This window comes from Callithrix jacchus, chromosome 5, assembly GCF_049354715.1.
Source record: "Callithrix jacchus isolate 240 chromosome 5, calJac240_pri, whole genome shotgun sequence".
NCBI lineage: Eukaryota > Metazoa > Chordata > Mammalia > Primates > Cebidae > Callithrix > Callithrix jacchus.
The window spans coordinates 125,357,646-125,375,808 of NC_133506.1; the positions used below are offsets into that span (position 1 = coordinate 125,357,646).

The 18,163-nt window shown below is 40.1% G+C and overlaps 1 protein-coding gene across 2 annotated transcripts in view; it reads left to right on the forward strand.

Moving 5' to 3' along the window:
* MAP2K6 (mitogen-activated protein kinase kinase 6) overlaps nucleotides 1-18,163 on the forward strand; it is a 219,513-nt gene that overhangs the window by 21,000 nt on the left and 180,350 nt on the right. For both annotated transcript variants that reach the window (XM_078374516.1, XM_054256424.2), the window contains exon 3: nucleotides 7,286-7,479. In XM_078374516.1, coding sequence (XP_078230642.1) covers nucleotides 7,446-7,479 — 34 coding nt within the window. In that variant the 5' untranslated portion in view covers nucleotides 7,286-7,445. The remainder of the gene's footprint in view (nucleotides 1-7,285; nucleotides 7,480-18,163) is intronic.

Below are 18,163 nucleotides of genomic sequence, written 5' to 3' on the forward strand. Positions count from 1 at the left end.
CAAATTGGATAAAAAAACAAAACCCATCGGTGTGCTGTATCCAGGAAACCCATCTCACAGGCAAGGATACACAAAGGCTCAAAATAAAGGGATGGAGGAAAATTTACCAAGAAATGGACAGGAAAAAAAACAGGATTTGCAATTCTCATCTCTGATAAAATAGACTTTAAAGCAACAAAGATCCTTTGGGAGGCCAAGGCGGGTGGATCATGAGGTCAAGAGATCGAGACCATCCTGGTCAACATGGTGAAACCCCGTCTCTACTAAAAATACAAAAAAATTAGCTGGGCACGGTGGCGCATGCCTGTAATCCCAGCTATTCAGGAGGCTGAGGCAGGAGAATTGCCTGAACCCAGGAGGCAGAGGTTGCGGTGAGCCGAGATCACGCCATTGCACTCCAGCCTGGGTAACAAGAGCGAAACTCCATCTCAAAAAAAAAAAAAAAAAAAGCAACAAAGATCAAAAGAGACAAAGAAGGTCCTTACATAATGGTAAAAGGATCGATACAACAAGAAGAGCTAACGATCCTAAATATATATGACCCCATACAGGAGCACCCAAATATATAAGGCAAGTTCTTAAAGACTTACAAAAAGACTTGGACTCCCACACAATAATAGTGGGAGACTTTAACACTCCACTGTCAATATTAGACATATCAACCAGACAGAAAATTAACAAGGCTATCCAGGGCTTGAACTCAGACCTGGAACAAGCAAACCTGATAGACATTTACAGAACTCTCCACCCCAAATCCACAGAATATACATTCTTCTCAGTGCCACATCACACATACGCTAAAATTGACCACATAATTGGAAGTAAAGCACTCCTCAGCAAATGCAAAACAACTGAAAGCATAACAAACAGTCTTTCAGACCATAGTGCAATCAAACTAGAACTCAGAATTCAGAAACTAACTCAGAACCGCACAGCTTCATGGAAACTGAACAACTGGCTCTTGAATGTTGATTGCATAAACAATGAACTGAAGGCAGAAATAAAGAAGTTCTTCGAAACCAAGGAGAATGAAGACATAACATACCAGAATCTCTGGGACACACTTAAAGCAGTCTTCAGAGGAAAATATATGGCAATAAATGCCCATATGAGAAGAGTGGAGAGATCCAAAATTGACACCCTATCATCAAAAGTGAAAGAGCTAGAGGAGCAAGATCAAAAAAACTCAAAACCTAGCAGAAGACAAGAAATAACTAAGATCAGAGCAGAACTGAAGGGGATCTTAACACAAAAAACCCTTCAAAAAATCAATAAATCCAAGAGCTGGTTTTTTGAAAAGATCAACAAAATAGACAGACCACTAGCCAGACTGATAACAAAGAAAAGAGAGAACAACCAAATAGATGCAATAATAAATGATAAAGGGGAAATCACCACAGATTCCACAGAAATTCAAACCATCATCAGAGAATATTACGAACAACTCTATGCACATAAACTAGTAAACTTGGAAGAAATGGATAAATTCCTGGACACCTGTGTCCTCCCAAGCCTAAACCAGGAGGAAGCTGAAACTATGAATAGACCAAAAACAAGGTCTGAAGTCGAGGCAGCAATTAAGAGCCTACCACTCAAAAAAAGCCGAGGTCCAGATGGGTTCACAGCCGAATTCTACCAGACACACAAAGAGGAGCTGGTACCATTCCTTCTGAAACTATTCCAAATAATCCAAAAAGAGGGAATCCTTCCCAAATCATTTTATGAGACCAACATCATCCTGATACCAAAACCCGGCAGAGACTCAACAAGAAAAGAAAACTTCAGACCAATATCCATGATGAACATAGATGCAAAAATCTTCAATAAAATACTGACAAACCGATTTCAACAGCACATCAAAAAATTTATCCATCATGATCAAGTAGGATTCATCCCGGGGATGCAAGGCTGATTCAGCATACGCAAGTCTATCAACGTAACTCACCACATAAACAGAACCAAAAACAAAAACCATATGATTATCTCAATTGACGCAGAGACGGCATTTGACAAAATTCAATAGCCCTTTATGCTAAAAACCCTCAATAAACACAGTATTGACAAAACGTATCTCAAAGTAATAAAAGCTATTTATGACAAACCAACAGCCAATATCATACTGAATGGGCAAAAACTGGAAGCATTCCCTTTGAAATCCAGCACTAGACAAGGATGCTCTCTTTCACCACTCCTATTCAATATAGTGCTGGAAGTTCTAGCCAGAGCAATCAGGCAAGAAAAAGAAATAAAGGGTATTCAAATAGGAAAGGTGGAAGCCAAATAGTCTCTATTTGCACACGACATGATAGTATACCTAGAAGACCTCATCGTCTCAGACCAAAAACTCCTGAAACTGATAAACAACTTCAGCAAAGTCTCAGGTATAAAATCAATGTGCAAAAATCACAAGCATTCCTATACACCAATAACAGACTTAAAGAGAGCCAAATCAAGAACCAACTGCCATTCACAATTGCTACAAAAAGAATAAAATACCTAGGAATACAACTTACAAGGAACGTAAGAGACTTCTTCAAGGAATACTACAAACCACTGCTCAACGAAATAAGAGAGGACACAAACAGATGGAGAAACATTCCATGTTCTTGGTTAGGAAGAATCAATATCGTGAAAATGGCTATACTGCCCAAAGTAATTTACAGAATCAATGCTATCCCCATCAAGCTACCAATGACCTTATTCACAGAACTGGAAAAAACCACCATGAACTTCATATGGAACCAAAAGAGAGCCCGCATAGCCAAGTCACTTCTAAGCAAAAAAACACAGCTGGAGGAATCACACTACTGGACTTCAAACTATACTACAAGGCTACAGTAATCAAAACAGCATGGTACTGGTACCAAAACAGAGATATAGACCAATGGAATACAACAGAGGCATCGGAGGCAACACAACATATCTACAACCATACAATCTTGGATAAACCTGACAAAAACAAGCAATGGGGAAAGGATTCCCTGTTTAATAAATGGTGTTGGGAAAACTGGCTAGCCATGTGCAGAAAGCAGAAACTGGACCCCTTCCTGACACCTTACACTAAAATTAACTCCAGATGGATTAAAGACTTAAACATGAGACCTGGCACCATAAAAACCCTAGAAGAAAATCTAGGCAAAACCATTCAGGACATAGGAGTAGGCAAGGAATTCATGACCAAAACACCAAAAGCATTGGCAACAAAAGCCAAAGTAGACAAATGGGACCTAATCAAACTCCACAGCTTCTGCATGGCAAAAGAAACAGTCACTAGAGTGAATCGGCAACCAACAGAATGGGAAAAAATTTTTGCAGTTTACCCATCTGACAAAGGGCTGATATTCAGAATTTACAAAGAACTCAAACAGATTTACAGGAAAAAAACAAACAAGCCCATTTAAAAATGGGCAAAGGATATGAACAGACACTTTACAAAAGACGACATACATGAGGCCAACAAACATATGAAAAAATGCTCATCATCACTGGTCATTAGAGAGATGCAAATCAAAACCACAGTGAGATATCATCTACACCAGTTAGAATGGTGACCATTAAAAAATATGGAGACAACAGATGCTGGAGAGGATGTGGAGAAATAGGAACACTTTTACACTGCTGGTTGGAGTGTAAATTAGTTCAACCATTGTGGAAGACAGTGTGGCGATTCCTCAAGGCCTTAGAAATAGAAATTCCATTTGACCCAGCAATCCCATTACTGGGTATATATCCAAAGGACTATAAATCATTCTACTATAAGGACACATGCACAGGAATGTTCATTACAGCACTGTTTACAATAGCAAAGACCTGGATCCAACCTAAATGCCCATCGATGATAGACTGGACTGGGAAAATGTGGCACATATACACCATGGAATATTATGCAGCAATCAAAAATGATGAGTTCATGTCCTTTGTAGGGACATGGATGAATCTGGAGAACATCATTCTCAGCAAACTGACACAAGAACAGAAAATGAAATACCGCATATTCTCACTCATAGGCAGGTGATGAACAATGAGAACGCATGGACACGGAGGGAAGTACTACACACTGGGGTCTATTGGGGGGAATAGGGGAGGGACAGTGGTGGGGGAGCTGGGGAGGGATAGCCTGGGGAGAAATGCCAAATGTGGGTGAAGGGGAGGAAGGCAGCAGAACACACTGCCATGTGTGTACCTATGCAACTATCTTGCATGTTCTGCACATGTACCCCAAAACCTAAAATGCAATTAAAAAAAAATTATTCCTGAGCTGACTTTGGAAGATGTTTAGGTTATTGTTTAAATGATAATAGCCCTTTCTCCAAAACTCAACCACCCTGTAAAGCTAATGACAGACAACCAAGCTAGGGAGGGGGAGAAGAGGAGCTGAATTCTGCAAAGGTATAGACTGACAGCAAGATATGAAACTTCCCTATTAACACCTGCAGAAAACATCACAATTTATATTGGCCTTTGAGGTATCTTTTGAGGTTTTTTTGCTTGTCTGACACTGATGGCTCCACTTGGACTCACCAAACCACTCCTGTGCCCACCCTCCCAGGAGTGACTCAGCTAAAGAAGACAGCTTTAACTCTCTATAATTTTATCTCTGACCTAACTAAATCAGTAGCAAACACCAATTTCTTAGCCACCCCCTTCCTTCCTCCAAACTGCCTTTGGCAAAATCCCTAACCTAGGATCCTTCTATGAGACTGATTTAAGTAATAACTCTGTCTCTCATGCAGTGTGGCCATGTGGCATGGCTGGCCTCACGCCAGTTAAACTCTTTCTTCACTGCAATGCTGTGGTCTTTATCTGTGTAGCAGGCAGGATGAACCCATTCAGTGGTTACAGATTTTGCACAGGGACAGAAACATTAAAGCGGCTTTAAAGATGCAGATTGAAACCACAGTTCCAACACATACTAGCTGTATAATCACGGGGAGATAAATTAACATCTCCTAGTCTCAGTTTCTTCATCTGTAGCATAATAGTAAGCCCAATGTATTACATTGAGGTAATACAAGTGACACACTTAGTATATAGCCTAGTACAAACTAATCACTTAATACTGTTATTTTTCATTCATTCATTTAATTAATTAATTTATTTATTCATTTATTTTTTTGAGACAGAGTCTTGCTTTGTTGCCCAGGCTGGAGTGCAGTGGCATGGTCTCTGCCAACTTCAATCTCCTCCTCCTGGGTTCAAGCAATTCTTGGGCCTCAGCCTCCCAAGTAGCTTGGATTTCAGGCATCTGCCTCCATGCCCAGCTAATTTTTGTGTTTATAGTAGAGACATGTTTTTGCCATATTGGCCAGGCTGGTCTCAAACAGCTGACCTCAAGTGATCATCCTACCTCAGCCTCCCAAAGTGTTGGGATTACAGGCGTGAGCCACCATGCCCAGCCCTGTTATTTTTCTTTAGGATCAGGGGCTTGATAACATCTAATTTGTCTAAAATTTGCCAACATATAATTTTGGACACTCTTGACAAAGCTGTTTTACCATTTTTATGTCACATTTATGTTTTATTAGAGAAAGTTCTTTCTTGGCGGAAAATACCAATATATTCAATTCTCTAGAACCTGGCTGAAGTGTAGTGACATGGAATAGCCATACCTCTCCTAAGGTATCCTCTGATACCACTTATCCTGGGGTGTACATTTAGGTCAATAGAAAGAAGAGGAACACCATCTAATTTTCTATAGGAATCAAAATATTCTTTAAATTACACTCAAGTCTTTTCTAAAAGTCTCAACCGACACTATGCAAATATTACTTTCCAGCCTGCTTTCAATTTTATTAGAACCTAATATAAGGAAACATCTTTATTCTATACAATTATTTTTTTAAAATAGGCATTTTCCACACTGAAATGAACACAGAGGAAGAATTAAATTTGAACCTAATTTCATTTCAAGTAAATTATGGACACTTATTTGCATCTTTTCTGTTCAATTTATAGCACACATTAGATATTTAAGAAATTAGAATTGTTATACCCCTGTTACTGGAAAGGAGTCCTGATCCAGACTCCAAGAGAGGGTTCTTGGATCTCGTGGGAGAAAGAATTCAAGGCAGTCCATAAAGCAAGTGAAAGCAAGTTTATTAAGTGAAAGCAAGTTTATTAAGAAGGAAAAGGAATAAAGCAGCCCCGAGGGCTGAGGATTGCCCATTTTCATGGTTATTTCTTGATTATATGCTAAACAAGGGGTGGACTATTTATACTTCCCCTTTTTGGACCATGTAGGGTAACTTCCCAATGTTGCTATGGCATTTGTAAACTGTCATGGTGCTGTTGGGAGTGTAGCAGTGAAGACCACCAGAGGTCACTGTCATTGTCTTCTTGGTTTTGGTGGGTTTTAGCCAGCTTCTTTATGCAACCTGTTTTATCAGCAAGGTCTTTATGACCTGTATCTTTTTTTGTGTGTGTGAGACGGAGTTTCACTCTTGTCGTCCAGGCTGGAGTGAATGGCGCAATCTCGGCTCACTGCAACCTCTGCTTCCTGGGTTCAAGTGATTCTCCTGCCCCAACCTCCCGAATAGCTAGGATTATAGGCATGCCCCACCATGCCCAGCTAATTTTGTATTTTTAGTAGAGACAGGGTTTCTCCATGTTGGTCAGGCTGGTCTCGAACTCCCGACCTCAGGTGATCCACTCGCTTTGGTCTCCCAAAGTGCTGGGATTACAGACATGAGCCACGGCACCCAGCATGACCTATATCTTATGCCGACCTCCTATTTCATTCTGTGACTAAGAATACTTTAATGAGTGCAGCCTAGTAGGTCTCAGCCTTATTTTACCAAGCTTCTATTCAAGATGGAGTTTGTTCTGGTTCAAACACCTCTGACCCCTGAACTTCTAAATTGAAAAAAAAAAAAAAAGTATCACTGAAGTGACTTCTTTTTAGAACCATGGAGGGTTTCTTTTCTGAAATGTAACATTTTCTATATGAAGAACTGACATTTTAATTCCATGCCCTACTCACTCATCACACTGCTGTAATCATCATTCCAATTCCTCAACTCAGTGGTTTGTTGTTGTGGGGTTTTTTTTCTATTTATGGTAGATAAAAACTAACATTGATGTTATAAAAATAACATTAAGATGCACATTCAGAGCCCATAAGAAAAACTTTCTGGGTTGAGGACATTTCTGGCTGGCTTTTCAGACAACAAAAGTCCGTTGACTTTTGAAATATCTTTTGTTTGACATTGGATTGTCCCCTTTTGCCTGCTTGATCAGAACAGGTGAATTTAATTTCCTCTTTTCTTTCTTCTATTATCAACTGCAGGCACCTCTTTAAGAGGACCCAGTAGGAGAGAACTGCCCTTGAAATGCTAAAATGGGGAAAACAGCTTGAGAATGTTATGAGGCAAGACAGACTGACGTGAAAGATATTTTCATCTCCATGCACTTGGTGCCAACTCAAGGCCAAGTTAGGAAAAGAGTCCATGATGTACTGTAAAGTAATACTGAATGGAACAGGTGAGTTAAGAATGGAGTAAGAATGGAAAAGTGAGTCAGACATAAAGTCACAACACCCTGAGTTTGTCCTCAAGATAATTATCAGTGGCATTAATTGGCAAATTTCTGTTGCTGTTTAATTGTAAACTAATTAATACTGCAAATATTTGCATTTTGTGGAGAGTACATTACACTGTTCTCAGTATAAAACTAGATGGGGAAGTGGAATTTAGTTTTAAACTCCAACATATCTCTTAAATCACTTATTTCTATTTCAAGCAGGAGAGAAAATTATTGTGCATGAAACCTATAATAATTTACGGTGTTTAACAAGAAAAGGAGAGTGTTCTGCAAGTAAGGGCTTTATTTAAATTTATTAAGGGAGAATGTATTTACACTTCTATGGCAATTTTTCGGTATGACTACTTTCTAACAAATATGAAATCTTTCTGTTCCAAATAGGTGAGTGGTTTAAATCAGAGAGCCTGTATCATGGTCTTTGATTGTTGATCCTGTTTTTACATGGCCTTGAAACAATCTCAGGTTTTTAATTCTTAGCTTTTCCTTTACATAACTATAAAAATGGAAATGATAAAATGCTGAAAGTTTTAAATGTTTGTATGTGTTTGTTTGCTTTGTTTTGGGATTCCCAAGTAGACATTTTTATTTCTATGAAATATTACTACACTGGGAACTTGAAAATACATGGGCAGATTCAGGGGCCAATGCCATAAAAATGAAGACAATTTTGATGAAACAAAACTTTAAAAGTATGAACTTTTAAATACTTTAAACATATATATTTTAGAATGAAGTTTAAAAAATTTTTTTTGAATGTTGTTGAGGGTACAGGGCAATAGAGCTTCTTATATACTGCCAGAGTAGTGTGTGTTGGTAACCTCTTTCTCAAAAGTAATTTATCAACATGTGTCAAGAACTTTAAAAATGTTTTTAAGCCAGGCGTGGTGGCTCACACCTGAATTCTAGCACTTCAGGAGGCTGAGGCAGCTGGATCACTTGAGACCAGGAGTTTGAGACCAACCTGGCTAACATGGTGAAACACCATCTCTAATGAAAATACAAAAACTACCCTGTCATGGTGGTACATGCCTGTTATCCCAGCTACTCGGGAGACTGAGGCACCAGAATCGCTTGAACCCTGGAGGCAGAGGTTGCAGTGAGCTGAGATCGTGTTACTGTACTCCAGCCTGAGTAACAGAGGGAAACTCTTTCCAAAAAAAAAAAACAAATGCATTTTTATTAGTTTGCATAGGCTGCCATAATAAAATTAAAATACCATAGACTCGGTGGCTTAACCAATAGAAATTTATTTCTCACAGTTCTGGAGGCTGGAGTCCAAGAAAAGGTGCCAGCTGATTTGATTTCTGGTGAGGGCTCTCTCTGGCTTATAGAGGGCTGCCTTCTTGCTATGTCCTCACAGAGCAGGGCTGCAGGGGAGAGAGAGAAATATCTTTCTCTTCTTATAAGACTGATAAGACTATAGTAGTCTTTCTATTGGTTAGGGTCCTACCCTTGTGACTTTATTTCCTAATGACCCTCTCTCCAGATATAGTCACATTGGAGATTAGGCCTAACTAACATATGAATTTGAGTGGGAAACATAACTCAGTAATATTCATACCCTTAGATCAAGTAATTCAACTTCCAGCAATCTATACTGTGTACATAGTATAAGGTGGCGGGGGGGAGGAGGACAGGGAACTGAAATGTAGCCCTGGATGGGAGCTTATTTAAATTCATCACATTCTTTATTTACAATTTAAAATAGAAAACAACACAATGTTCAAAAGATATTTTCTTTGGCCACAGCACACAAATGTGTGTTTGTACCCTAACACACTCAAAAAATAGTTGAGTGTGTTGTGGTACAACATAGACAGAAAATTAGACAGCCAAAACTTTTAATTTTTTTAATCCCAAGAAAATGATTATGTTCTATTTTAAAATGTGGAATAATGGCCAGGTGCAGTGGCTCATGCCTGTAATCTCAACACTTTGGGAGGCCGAGACAGACGGATCATCTGAGGTTGGGAGTTCGAGACCATCCTGGCCAACATGGTGAAACCCCGTTTCTACTAAAAGCACAAAAATTAGCCAGGCATGGTGGCGCACGTCTGTAATCCCAGCTACTCAAGAGGCTGAGGCACAAGAATGGCTTGAACCCAGGAGGTGGAGGTTGCAGTGAGCTGAGATCGAGTCACTGAACTCTAGCATGGGTGACAAAAGTGAGACTCTGTCTCAAAAAAAAAAAAAAAAAAAGAAAAGAAAAGAAAAGAAAGAAAATTGTAGGATAAAAAGCTATTATGGGCCGGGCACAGTGGCTCACGCCTATAATCCCAGCAGGTGGATCACCTGATGTTGGGAGTTTGAGACCAGCCTGACCAACATGGAGAAACCGCATCTCTACTAAAAATATAAAAATTAGCCGGGCATGGTGGTGCATGCCCGTAATCCCAGCTGCTTGGGAAGCTGAGGCAGGAGAATCACTTGAACCTGGGAGGCAGAGTTTGCAGTTAGGCGAGATAGAACCATTGCACTCCAGCCTGGGCAACAAGAGTGAAACTCTATCTCAAAAAAAAAAAAGTTATTTATGCACTGTGATATCCACAATGTAAAATGTAAAATATATCTATAGATGCACAGAAAAAAGCCTTAGGAAATATATAACAAAATATTAACGTGATTATGTCTGGGTAGCAGGATTATACATTTTTTTAACATTTTTTGCAATAAGCATACAGTGTATTGATAACATAAAAATACTTTTTCAAGGTGAACAAATATGTGAATGTGGAATAAAGTCAAGATAGGAGAGCTAAATGTGTATGATTATCTAGGAAAGCCACCAAGTAGCTTAATGATAAGATGAAATAAAGAATTTTCTAATAAAATCTCAGGTAAATGTATTTAGGCTTTATTTGTTTGTTTGTTTATAGTAGCAACAGGAATACAAAGACTTGAATAAGAAGCTAGAAGTTGCCAGATTTTTTTTTTTTTTTTTGGCCTTTTAACTTATTAGAAAATACAAAGCTGGGTGCGGTGGCTCACACCTGTAATCCCAGCACTTTGGGAGGCTGAGGCGGGTGGATCACAAGGTCAGGAGTTCAAGACCAGCCCAGCCAATATGGTGAAACCCTGTTTTAAAAAAGAAAATATATTTGAGGCTGGGCGCAGTGGCTCACACCTGTAATCCCAGCACTTTGGGAAGCCAAGGCAGGTGGATCACTTGTGGTCAGAAGTTCAAGACCAGCCTGGCCAACACGGTGAAACCCTGTCTCTACTAAAAATATGAAATTTAGCCAGGTGTGGTGGCGCATGCCTGTAGCCTCATCTACTCAGGAGGCTGAGGCACGAGAATCACTTGAACCCAGGAGGTGGAAGCTGCAGCAAGGGGATATCACACCACTGCCCTCCAGTCTGGGTGACAGAGTGAGACTCTATCTCAAAAAAAAAAAAAAAGAAAAGAAAATACATTTGATTGGATAAAAATTGAAATAAACAAATACATTTTTACAAACTAGATACCTGTTAACTTTCTACTCAAAATTAATGACAAGCCAATAAAATTCTCCATTGGAAAACAAACAAAAAACAAACATAAAAGGGCTAACCAAACTCATTTTTAAAAAATACACGCAATGTTAGATGATAATGCATAAGATCCAAGCCAGTTTAATTGAAATTGCATAACAGTTTCAATAAACATGATGTTTTATGTATATAAAATAAAATACATTTTTTTTTTTTTTGAGACGGAGTTTCACTCTTGTTACCCAGGCTGGAGTGCAATGGCGCAATCTTGGCTCACCACACCCTCTGCCTCCTGGGTTCAGGCAATTCTCCTGCCTCAGCCTCCCGAAATAAAATACATATTAATTGCCATTAGATGTAATTACTAGCTTACACCATTATATATTAAGTTCATATAACAAATGTAAAAACTTTTAGAGAAATCCTTCCTTTGACTTTCATCTTGGTTCTGTAAATAAGACTGCTATATACTTGTTTTGAATAAATATATGCCCGTACTTCATGGTAAATACACAACTTTCCCTGCTAACTTTTTTCTAAAATTTTTGGCATAGTAGGTTATTATTTTATATCATGGTACAATAAGATAATTTCTAAATATAATCTGAGATTAATTTTCCTACCTTTACGTAGAAATTACATTGTATACTTGGTCATGCCATTCTCCGCTGTGGTAGGTGAACTATGCTATAAAACTAAAAGAATCTAGTTTAGTGAAAACCGGGCAGGTTTCCTTTTTTTTTTTACAGTCATTGCTGACTGTATAAAAGCATGTCTTAAGCCCAGAGGGCACAGACTACTCAATGGTTCATTTAGGAATAAGAACTCAGCAGCCACACTTTAGCCTTGAGAAGCACTGCCCCCTGTAGGTAGTTATAGGAGGGTTTGTTAGGATGTGTTGGAGCCAAATACCATGAACTCCCCAAACTGATAGCTAGCTGTGTGTTTTGCCTAATGTGTTTGGTTGAAAGAGACCAACTACCTGGCCACATTTGCTTGTTAGTATCTACAGTGAAACGAGTGCCACTAAGGCCCACATTCAATGAGTGAACCATCTTTGTGTTCTCCAGGATGCTGGTGTTGGCCCCTGACTTGATAGAAAATTCATGATTCCCAGATCATTCAGAACGTTTAAGCCATGGCCAGGCGCGGTGGCTCATGCCTGTAATCCCAAAACTTTGGGAGGTCGAGGCGGGTGGATCACCTGAGGTTGGGAGTTTGAGACCAGCCTGACCAACATGGAGAAACCTCATCTCTACTGAAAATTAGCCCCGTGTGCTGACACATGCCTGTAATTCCAGCTACTTGGGTGGCTGAGGCAGGAGAATAGCTTGAACCTGGGCGGCGGAGGTTGCAGTGAGTTGAGATCCTGCCATTGCACTGAGCCTGAGCAACAAGAGCAAAACTCTGTCTCAAAAAACAAAAACAAAAAACAAACATCTAAGCTACATAAAACTACCAACCACATTGCTTGCAGGTATCATAAATAACCAGGCAGACCATCCTACCTGTGCCTACATGGTCTGCAAAAAATGTATCCTTCACAGCAGTGTTTACAGAGCCGGCCCACATTCATAGATTCATAGAAGTCTAAGTCCTGGCTAATGTGACTGCTCTATTTATGAGTGAAGTACCTCTGTTTAGAATATAATAGCTTCAAATTGTGGTATACCATTCCTTCTGTACTGTTTATACTGTTAATAAATAAGGGAACTTAAGGTTTGCCAGAAGCATCTTGATTCAATTCAATTTGGTTTATTCATTTATTTAACGAATATTTATTAAGTGCCTACTATGTGCATAGCACTGTACTAGGTGCTAAAGACTGAACAAAACACACATACACAAATAACACACACACAGAGTTTCAATGGAAGAGGAAAAAAATAAACAAGATAAAAAGAAGAGCATATGAAATGTTACCCCATGTGAAGGAGAAAAAGGATTAAGTTGGGAAGAGAGATGCTGTGGTTTCAATGTCTCCCCAAATTCGTGTGTTGACACTTAATCCCCATTGTGGTGGTAGTGAGAAGTAGGGCCTTTTGGGAAGTGGTTAACTCATGAATGGATTAGCACCTTAGAAAGGGGCTGGAGGGAACTAGCTGAGACCCTTTTGCTCTTCCTCGCTTCACCAGGTGAGGGCACAGCAGTCATCTCCTGTTGTCCTTTCCCCTCTTACATGAGGATGTTGTTGCAAAAAGATGCCTTTGTTGGCACAGGCCCTCAGAGAAGCTGCCAGTACTTTGATCTTGGACTTGCTCACCTCCAGAACTGTGAGGAAAAAAAACTCTATTATGGGTAAATTACTCAGTCTGTGTTATTTTGCTCTTGCAGTACAAACCTGGCAGACCATCCTACCTGTTCCTAGGTGATCTGCAAAAAATGTAGCGTTCACAGCAGTGTTCTCAGAGCCAGCCTACACTCACGGATTCATAAAAGTCTAAGTCCTGGCAAATTGAGGCAGGAGATATGGCACTGGGAGAGTGGGAATCTAAATTTTAGATGAGATAGCTAAGGATACCTCAATTAAGATGTGACATTATAGGCAAAGATTTCATGGATAAGACTTCAGAAGCATAGGTAACAAAACCAAAAATAGACAAATCGGAGTCTACTAAACTAAAAAGTTTCTGTACAGCAAATAAAATAATCAACAGAGTGAAAAGATAATCTATTGAATGGGAAAATAATTTTGCAATCTATTCATCCTACAAGGGACTAATATCCAGACTATACAAGGAACTGAAACAACTCAACAGTAAAAAAAGCAAATAATCCCATTAAAAATTGGGCAAAGGATGTCAATAGATATTTCTCAAAAGAAGACATACAAAAGGTCAACAGGCAAATTAAAAAAAAAACCGCAACATTGCTAATCATCAGGGAAATGCAGATCAAACCCACAATGATGTATCATCTTACCCCAGTTAGAATGGCTATTATTGAAAAGACAAAAAATAAGATATTGGTAAGGATGCAGAGAAGAGCAAACTCTTATACACTGTTAGTGAAAATGTAAATGTACAGCCACTGTGGAAAACAGTATGGAGATTTCTCAAAAAAATAAAAAACTGATCTACCATAGGACCTGGCAATCCCTCTACTGGACATTTATCCTAAGGAAAAGAAATCAGTATATCAGAGCGATACCTGCATTCATGTTTATTTCAGCACTAGTCACAAAAGCAAAGATATGGAAGCAACTAAGTGATCATCATCGGGTGAATGGTTAAATAAAATGTGATCTATATACACAATGTAATACTTTTAAACCATAAAAAAATTAAATAATGCCATTTGCCTCCGATATGGATGGAACTGGAGGTCATTATGTTAAGTGAAATAAATCAGACACAGAAAGACAAATTTCTTATGTTTTCACCCATATATGGAAGCTTAAAAAGTTGATTTCATGGATATAGAGAATAGAATGATAGATACCAGAGGCTGGGAAGGGTATATGAGGGGAGGGAGGGGATGAAGACAGGTTGGTCAATGGATTCAGTTAGATAGAAGGTGTAAGTTCTAATGTTAGAAAGCAGAGTAGGATGATAATATTAATAGTTAGGAATAACTGATTGTATATTTCAAAGTAGCTAGAAGAGAGGCTGGGCGCAGTGGCTCATGTCTGTAACATGGTGGCAGGGGCCTGTAATCCCAGCTACTCAGGAGGCTGAAGCAGGAGAAGTGCTTGAACCCGGGAGACAGGTTGCAGTGAGCCGAGATTGCTGCCACTGCACTCTAGCCTGGATGACAGAGCATGACTCCATCTCAAAAAAAAAAAAAAAAATGTAGCTAGCATAGAAAACTTGAAATGTTTCCAACACATAGAAATGATAAATATTCAAGGAGATGGCTACCCCCAAATACCCTGACTTGGTCATTACATATTCACTGCTACAAATATCACATGTACCCCCAAAATATGTAAAATATTATGTATAAATTTAAAAATGTGACTTTGGAGTTGAAATTTGAAGAAGGTGAGGAAGCCAACTGTGTGAATTTCAAGCTAGCCAGCTGTCTTTCCTGGCAGGGGGAGTAGTAAGTGCAAAGGCCCTAAGGAGGGTGCATGTCTATTTTGTTCTAGGAACAAGGAGGCAGCGCAGAGGAAGTAGAAAAGAGTGACTGATGGAAAGAATGAGAATGAGGTCAGAGAGGTAATCAAGTGAGGGCAAGATAGGGATTTGCACAGATGTAATTCCACATCACCTCTTCTGATGGCTACTTATCTCTTGCTTCTTCCCCACTGCCACATGGAACACTTGCATGAACCCCTTATCCCTGTGCATGCCAAGAGTCCTTATGGGAGATGGGAGCCAGTGGATAAATACATCCTTCTTCTACCCTTGGCAGGACTATTCTGAGGGAATACAGAGATAGCTTGTTGAGATTCCTCAGTGGGATCCAAGTCCAATTTTGTCCATTGTGGCAGTCAGCTCAATAACACACATTTGGATTTCCTTCCGTCCTTGTTTCACTTTTCAAACACTCTTGATTTGGGGAATCTTTTTTTCTTTATCCTCCTGCCTCAACCTCCCCTGGGGAATCATTTTTAACCATAAACTACCTGCATACAGCCCCTATCCCAGGCTCTACTTTGAGTGGGGAGGAAACCAGGGATAAGACAACTTGTAGATCATAGTAAGAACTTTGAACTTTGGCTTTTTTTTTTTAGGCAGGGCCTCACTCTATCACCCAGGCTGGAATGCAGTGGTGCGATCTCAGCTCACTGCAACCTTCACCTCCCAGGTTCAAGCAATTCTTCTGCCTCAGTCTCTCATGTAGCTGGGATTATAAGAGTGTGTCACCGCGCCCAGCTAATTTTTGTATTTTTAGTAGAGACAGCATTTCGCCATATTGGTGAGGCTGGTCTTGAACTCTTGGTCTCAAGTGATTCGCCTGCCTTGGCCTCCCAAAGTGCTGGGATTACAGGCATGAGCCACCGCGCCCAGCTAGAACTTTTGGCTTTTGCTCAAAGTGAGATGGGAGCCATTGGAGTATATTTGAGAATATTTGAGTAATAAGGTGATCAGATTTCTACTTGAAAAGGATCACTCACTCTCACCTGCTAGGTTGAGAGCAGACTGCCTTAGAAATGGCACAGTCGGGGAGACAAGTTAAGCTACTGGAATAACCCAAGTAAAAGAAGATGATGTCCTAAGTGAAGATGGTGGCTGTGGAGGTGGTGACCAAAGTTAACTTCTGAATAAACGTTGAAAGTGGAGCCTATGGATTTACTCATGATTTGGATGTGGGTTAGTACTATAGACAAAATGTTTGTGCTCCCTAGTCTCAAATTCATATGCTACAAGCCTAACCCCGCAGTGTGATAGTATAAGGAGGCAGGCCTTTTGAAAGGCAATTGCATCATGATAGTGGAGTCTCCATGAAAGGGATTAGTACTTTTATAGATAACTCTGAAATGGTCAGAGTTCTTCCCTTTTGCCATGTGAGGACACAAGGAGAAGATGGTTGTTTATGAGCCAGAAAGTGGCTCTCACTAGACACAGAATATGCCAGCCCCTTGATCTTGGACTTCCCAGCTTCAGAACTGTGAGAAATATTAATAAATGTCTATTGTTGAAGCCATGCAGTCTATGGTATGTTATGGCAGACTGAGCAGACTAAGACACTCTATGTTCTCAAGGTCCACTTTAGAATTTTATTTTATTTTATGAAGTGAGATGAAATGAGACAAAGTCTCACTCTGTTGCCCAGGTTGGAGTACAGTGGCACGATCTCACCTCACTGCAGCCTCTGCCTCTCAGATTCAAGCTCCCATCTCAGCCTCCCAGGTAGTTGGGACTACAGACATACACCACCACACCTGACTAATTTTTCGTTTATTTTTTATGGAGACAAGGTCTCACCATGTTGCCCAGGCTAGTCTTAAACTCCTGAGCTCAAATAATCTGCCTGCCTTGGGCCCACTCCCCTGCCCCAACAAAGTGCTGGGATTACAGGTATGAGCCACCATGGCCGGCCCACTTTGCAATTTTAATAATAGTTTTTCTTTTCCTACAAACTCAAAGATTTCAATATAAAATTCAAATTGTGGTGTCTAAAATTCAATTTCGTACTAGAAAGGTCAATCAAAATCACAAGTACAGTGAGAAGCCTTCACAACAGTCCTTCCTACATGTTTGTTTTCTCCAAACGTAAGATGTACCTGGAAAGAAAATCTCACTATGTTGGAAAAGGCTATGCCCTTGCCAACAGAAATGATTTTTAAGCCAAACATGTATTAGCACAAAAGCTGGCAATCTCCATTCCAAAATGTGGTTGCAACACTCTTTTTCTTTGTACAACAGACGTGTGCCAGCCTTTAGGTCACAGAATAGTTAAACAACCTTTCTCCAAAACTATTGCTGATGATCAGTGACTAATCAAAGAAGAAATGCTTCCTCCAAGATAGTGTCAATGGTTTCACTCTAACTTGAGGGTTATAACTAGAGGGACATAGATTGGATAAGTCCGCAGAACAGAGCTCTATGACTCAGGGGTCTTTGCATATTTTCCACAATAAAAGGTTATGGTATCTTTTTTTTGAGACAGAGTCTCACACTGTTGCTCAGGCTAGAGTGCAGTGGCAGGATCTCAGCTCCCTGCAACCTCTACCTCCCAGGTTCAAGCAATTCTCCTGCCTCAGCCTCCTGAGCAGCTGGGACTACAGGCACAAGCCACAATGCCCAGCTAATATTTGTATTTTTTTTTTTTTTTTTTTGAGACGGAGTTTCGCTCTTGTTACCCAGGCTGGAGTGCAATGGCGCAATCTCGGCTCACCGCAACCTCCGCCCCCTGGGTTCAGGCAATTCTCCTGCCTCAGCCTCCCGAGTAGCTGGGACTACAGGCACGCACCACCGTGCCCAGCTAATTTTTTGTAATTTTTAGTAGAGACGGGGTTTCACCATGTTGACCAGGATGGTCTCGATCTGTTGACCTCGTGATCCACCCGCCTCGGCCTCCCAAAGTGCTGGGATTACAGGCTTGAGCCACCGCGCCCGGCCCAATATTTGTATTTTTAGCAGAGACAAGGTTTCACCATGTTGACCAGGATAGTCTCAATTTCTTGATTTCATGATCCTCCCGCCTCAGCTTCCCAAAGTGCTGGGATTACAGGTGTGAGCCACGGCGCCCGGCCTATGGTATC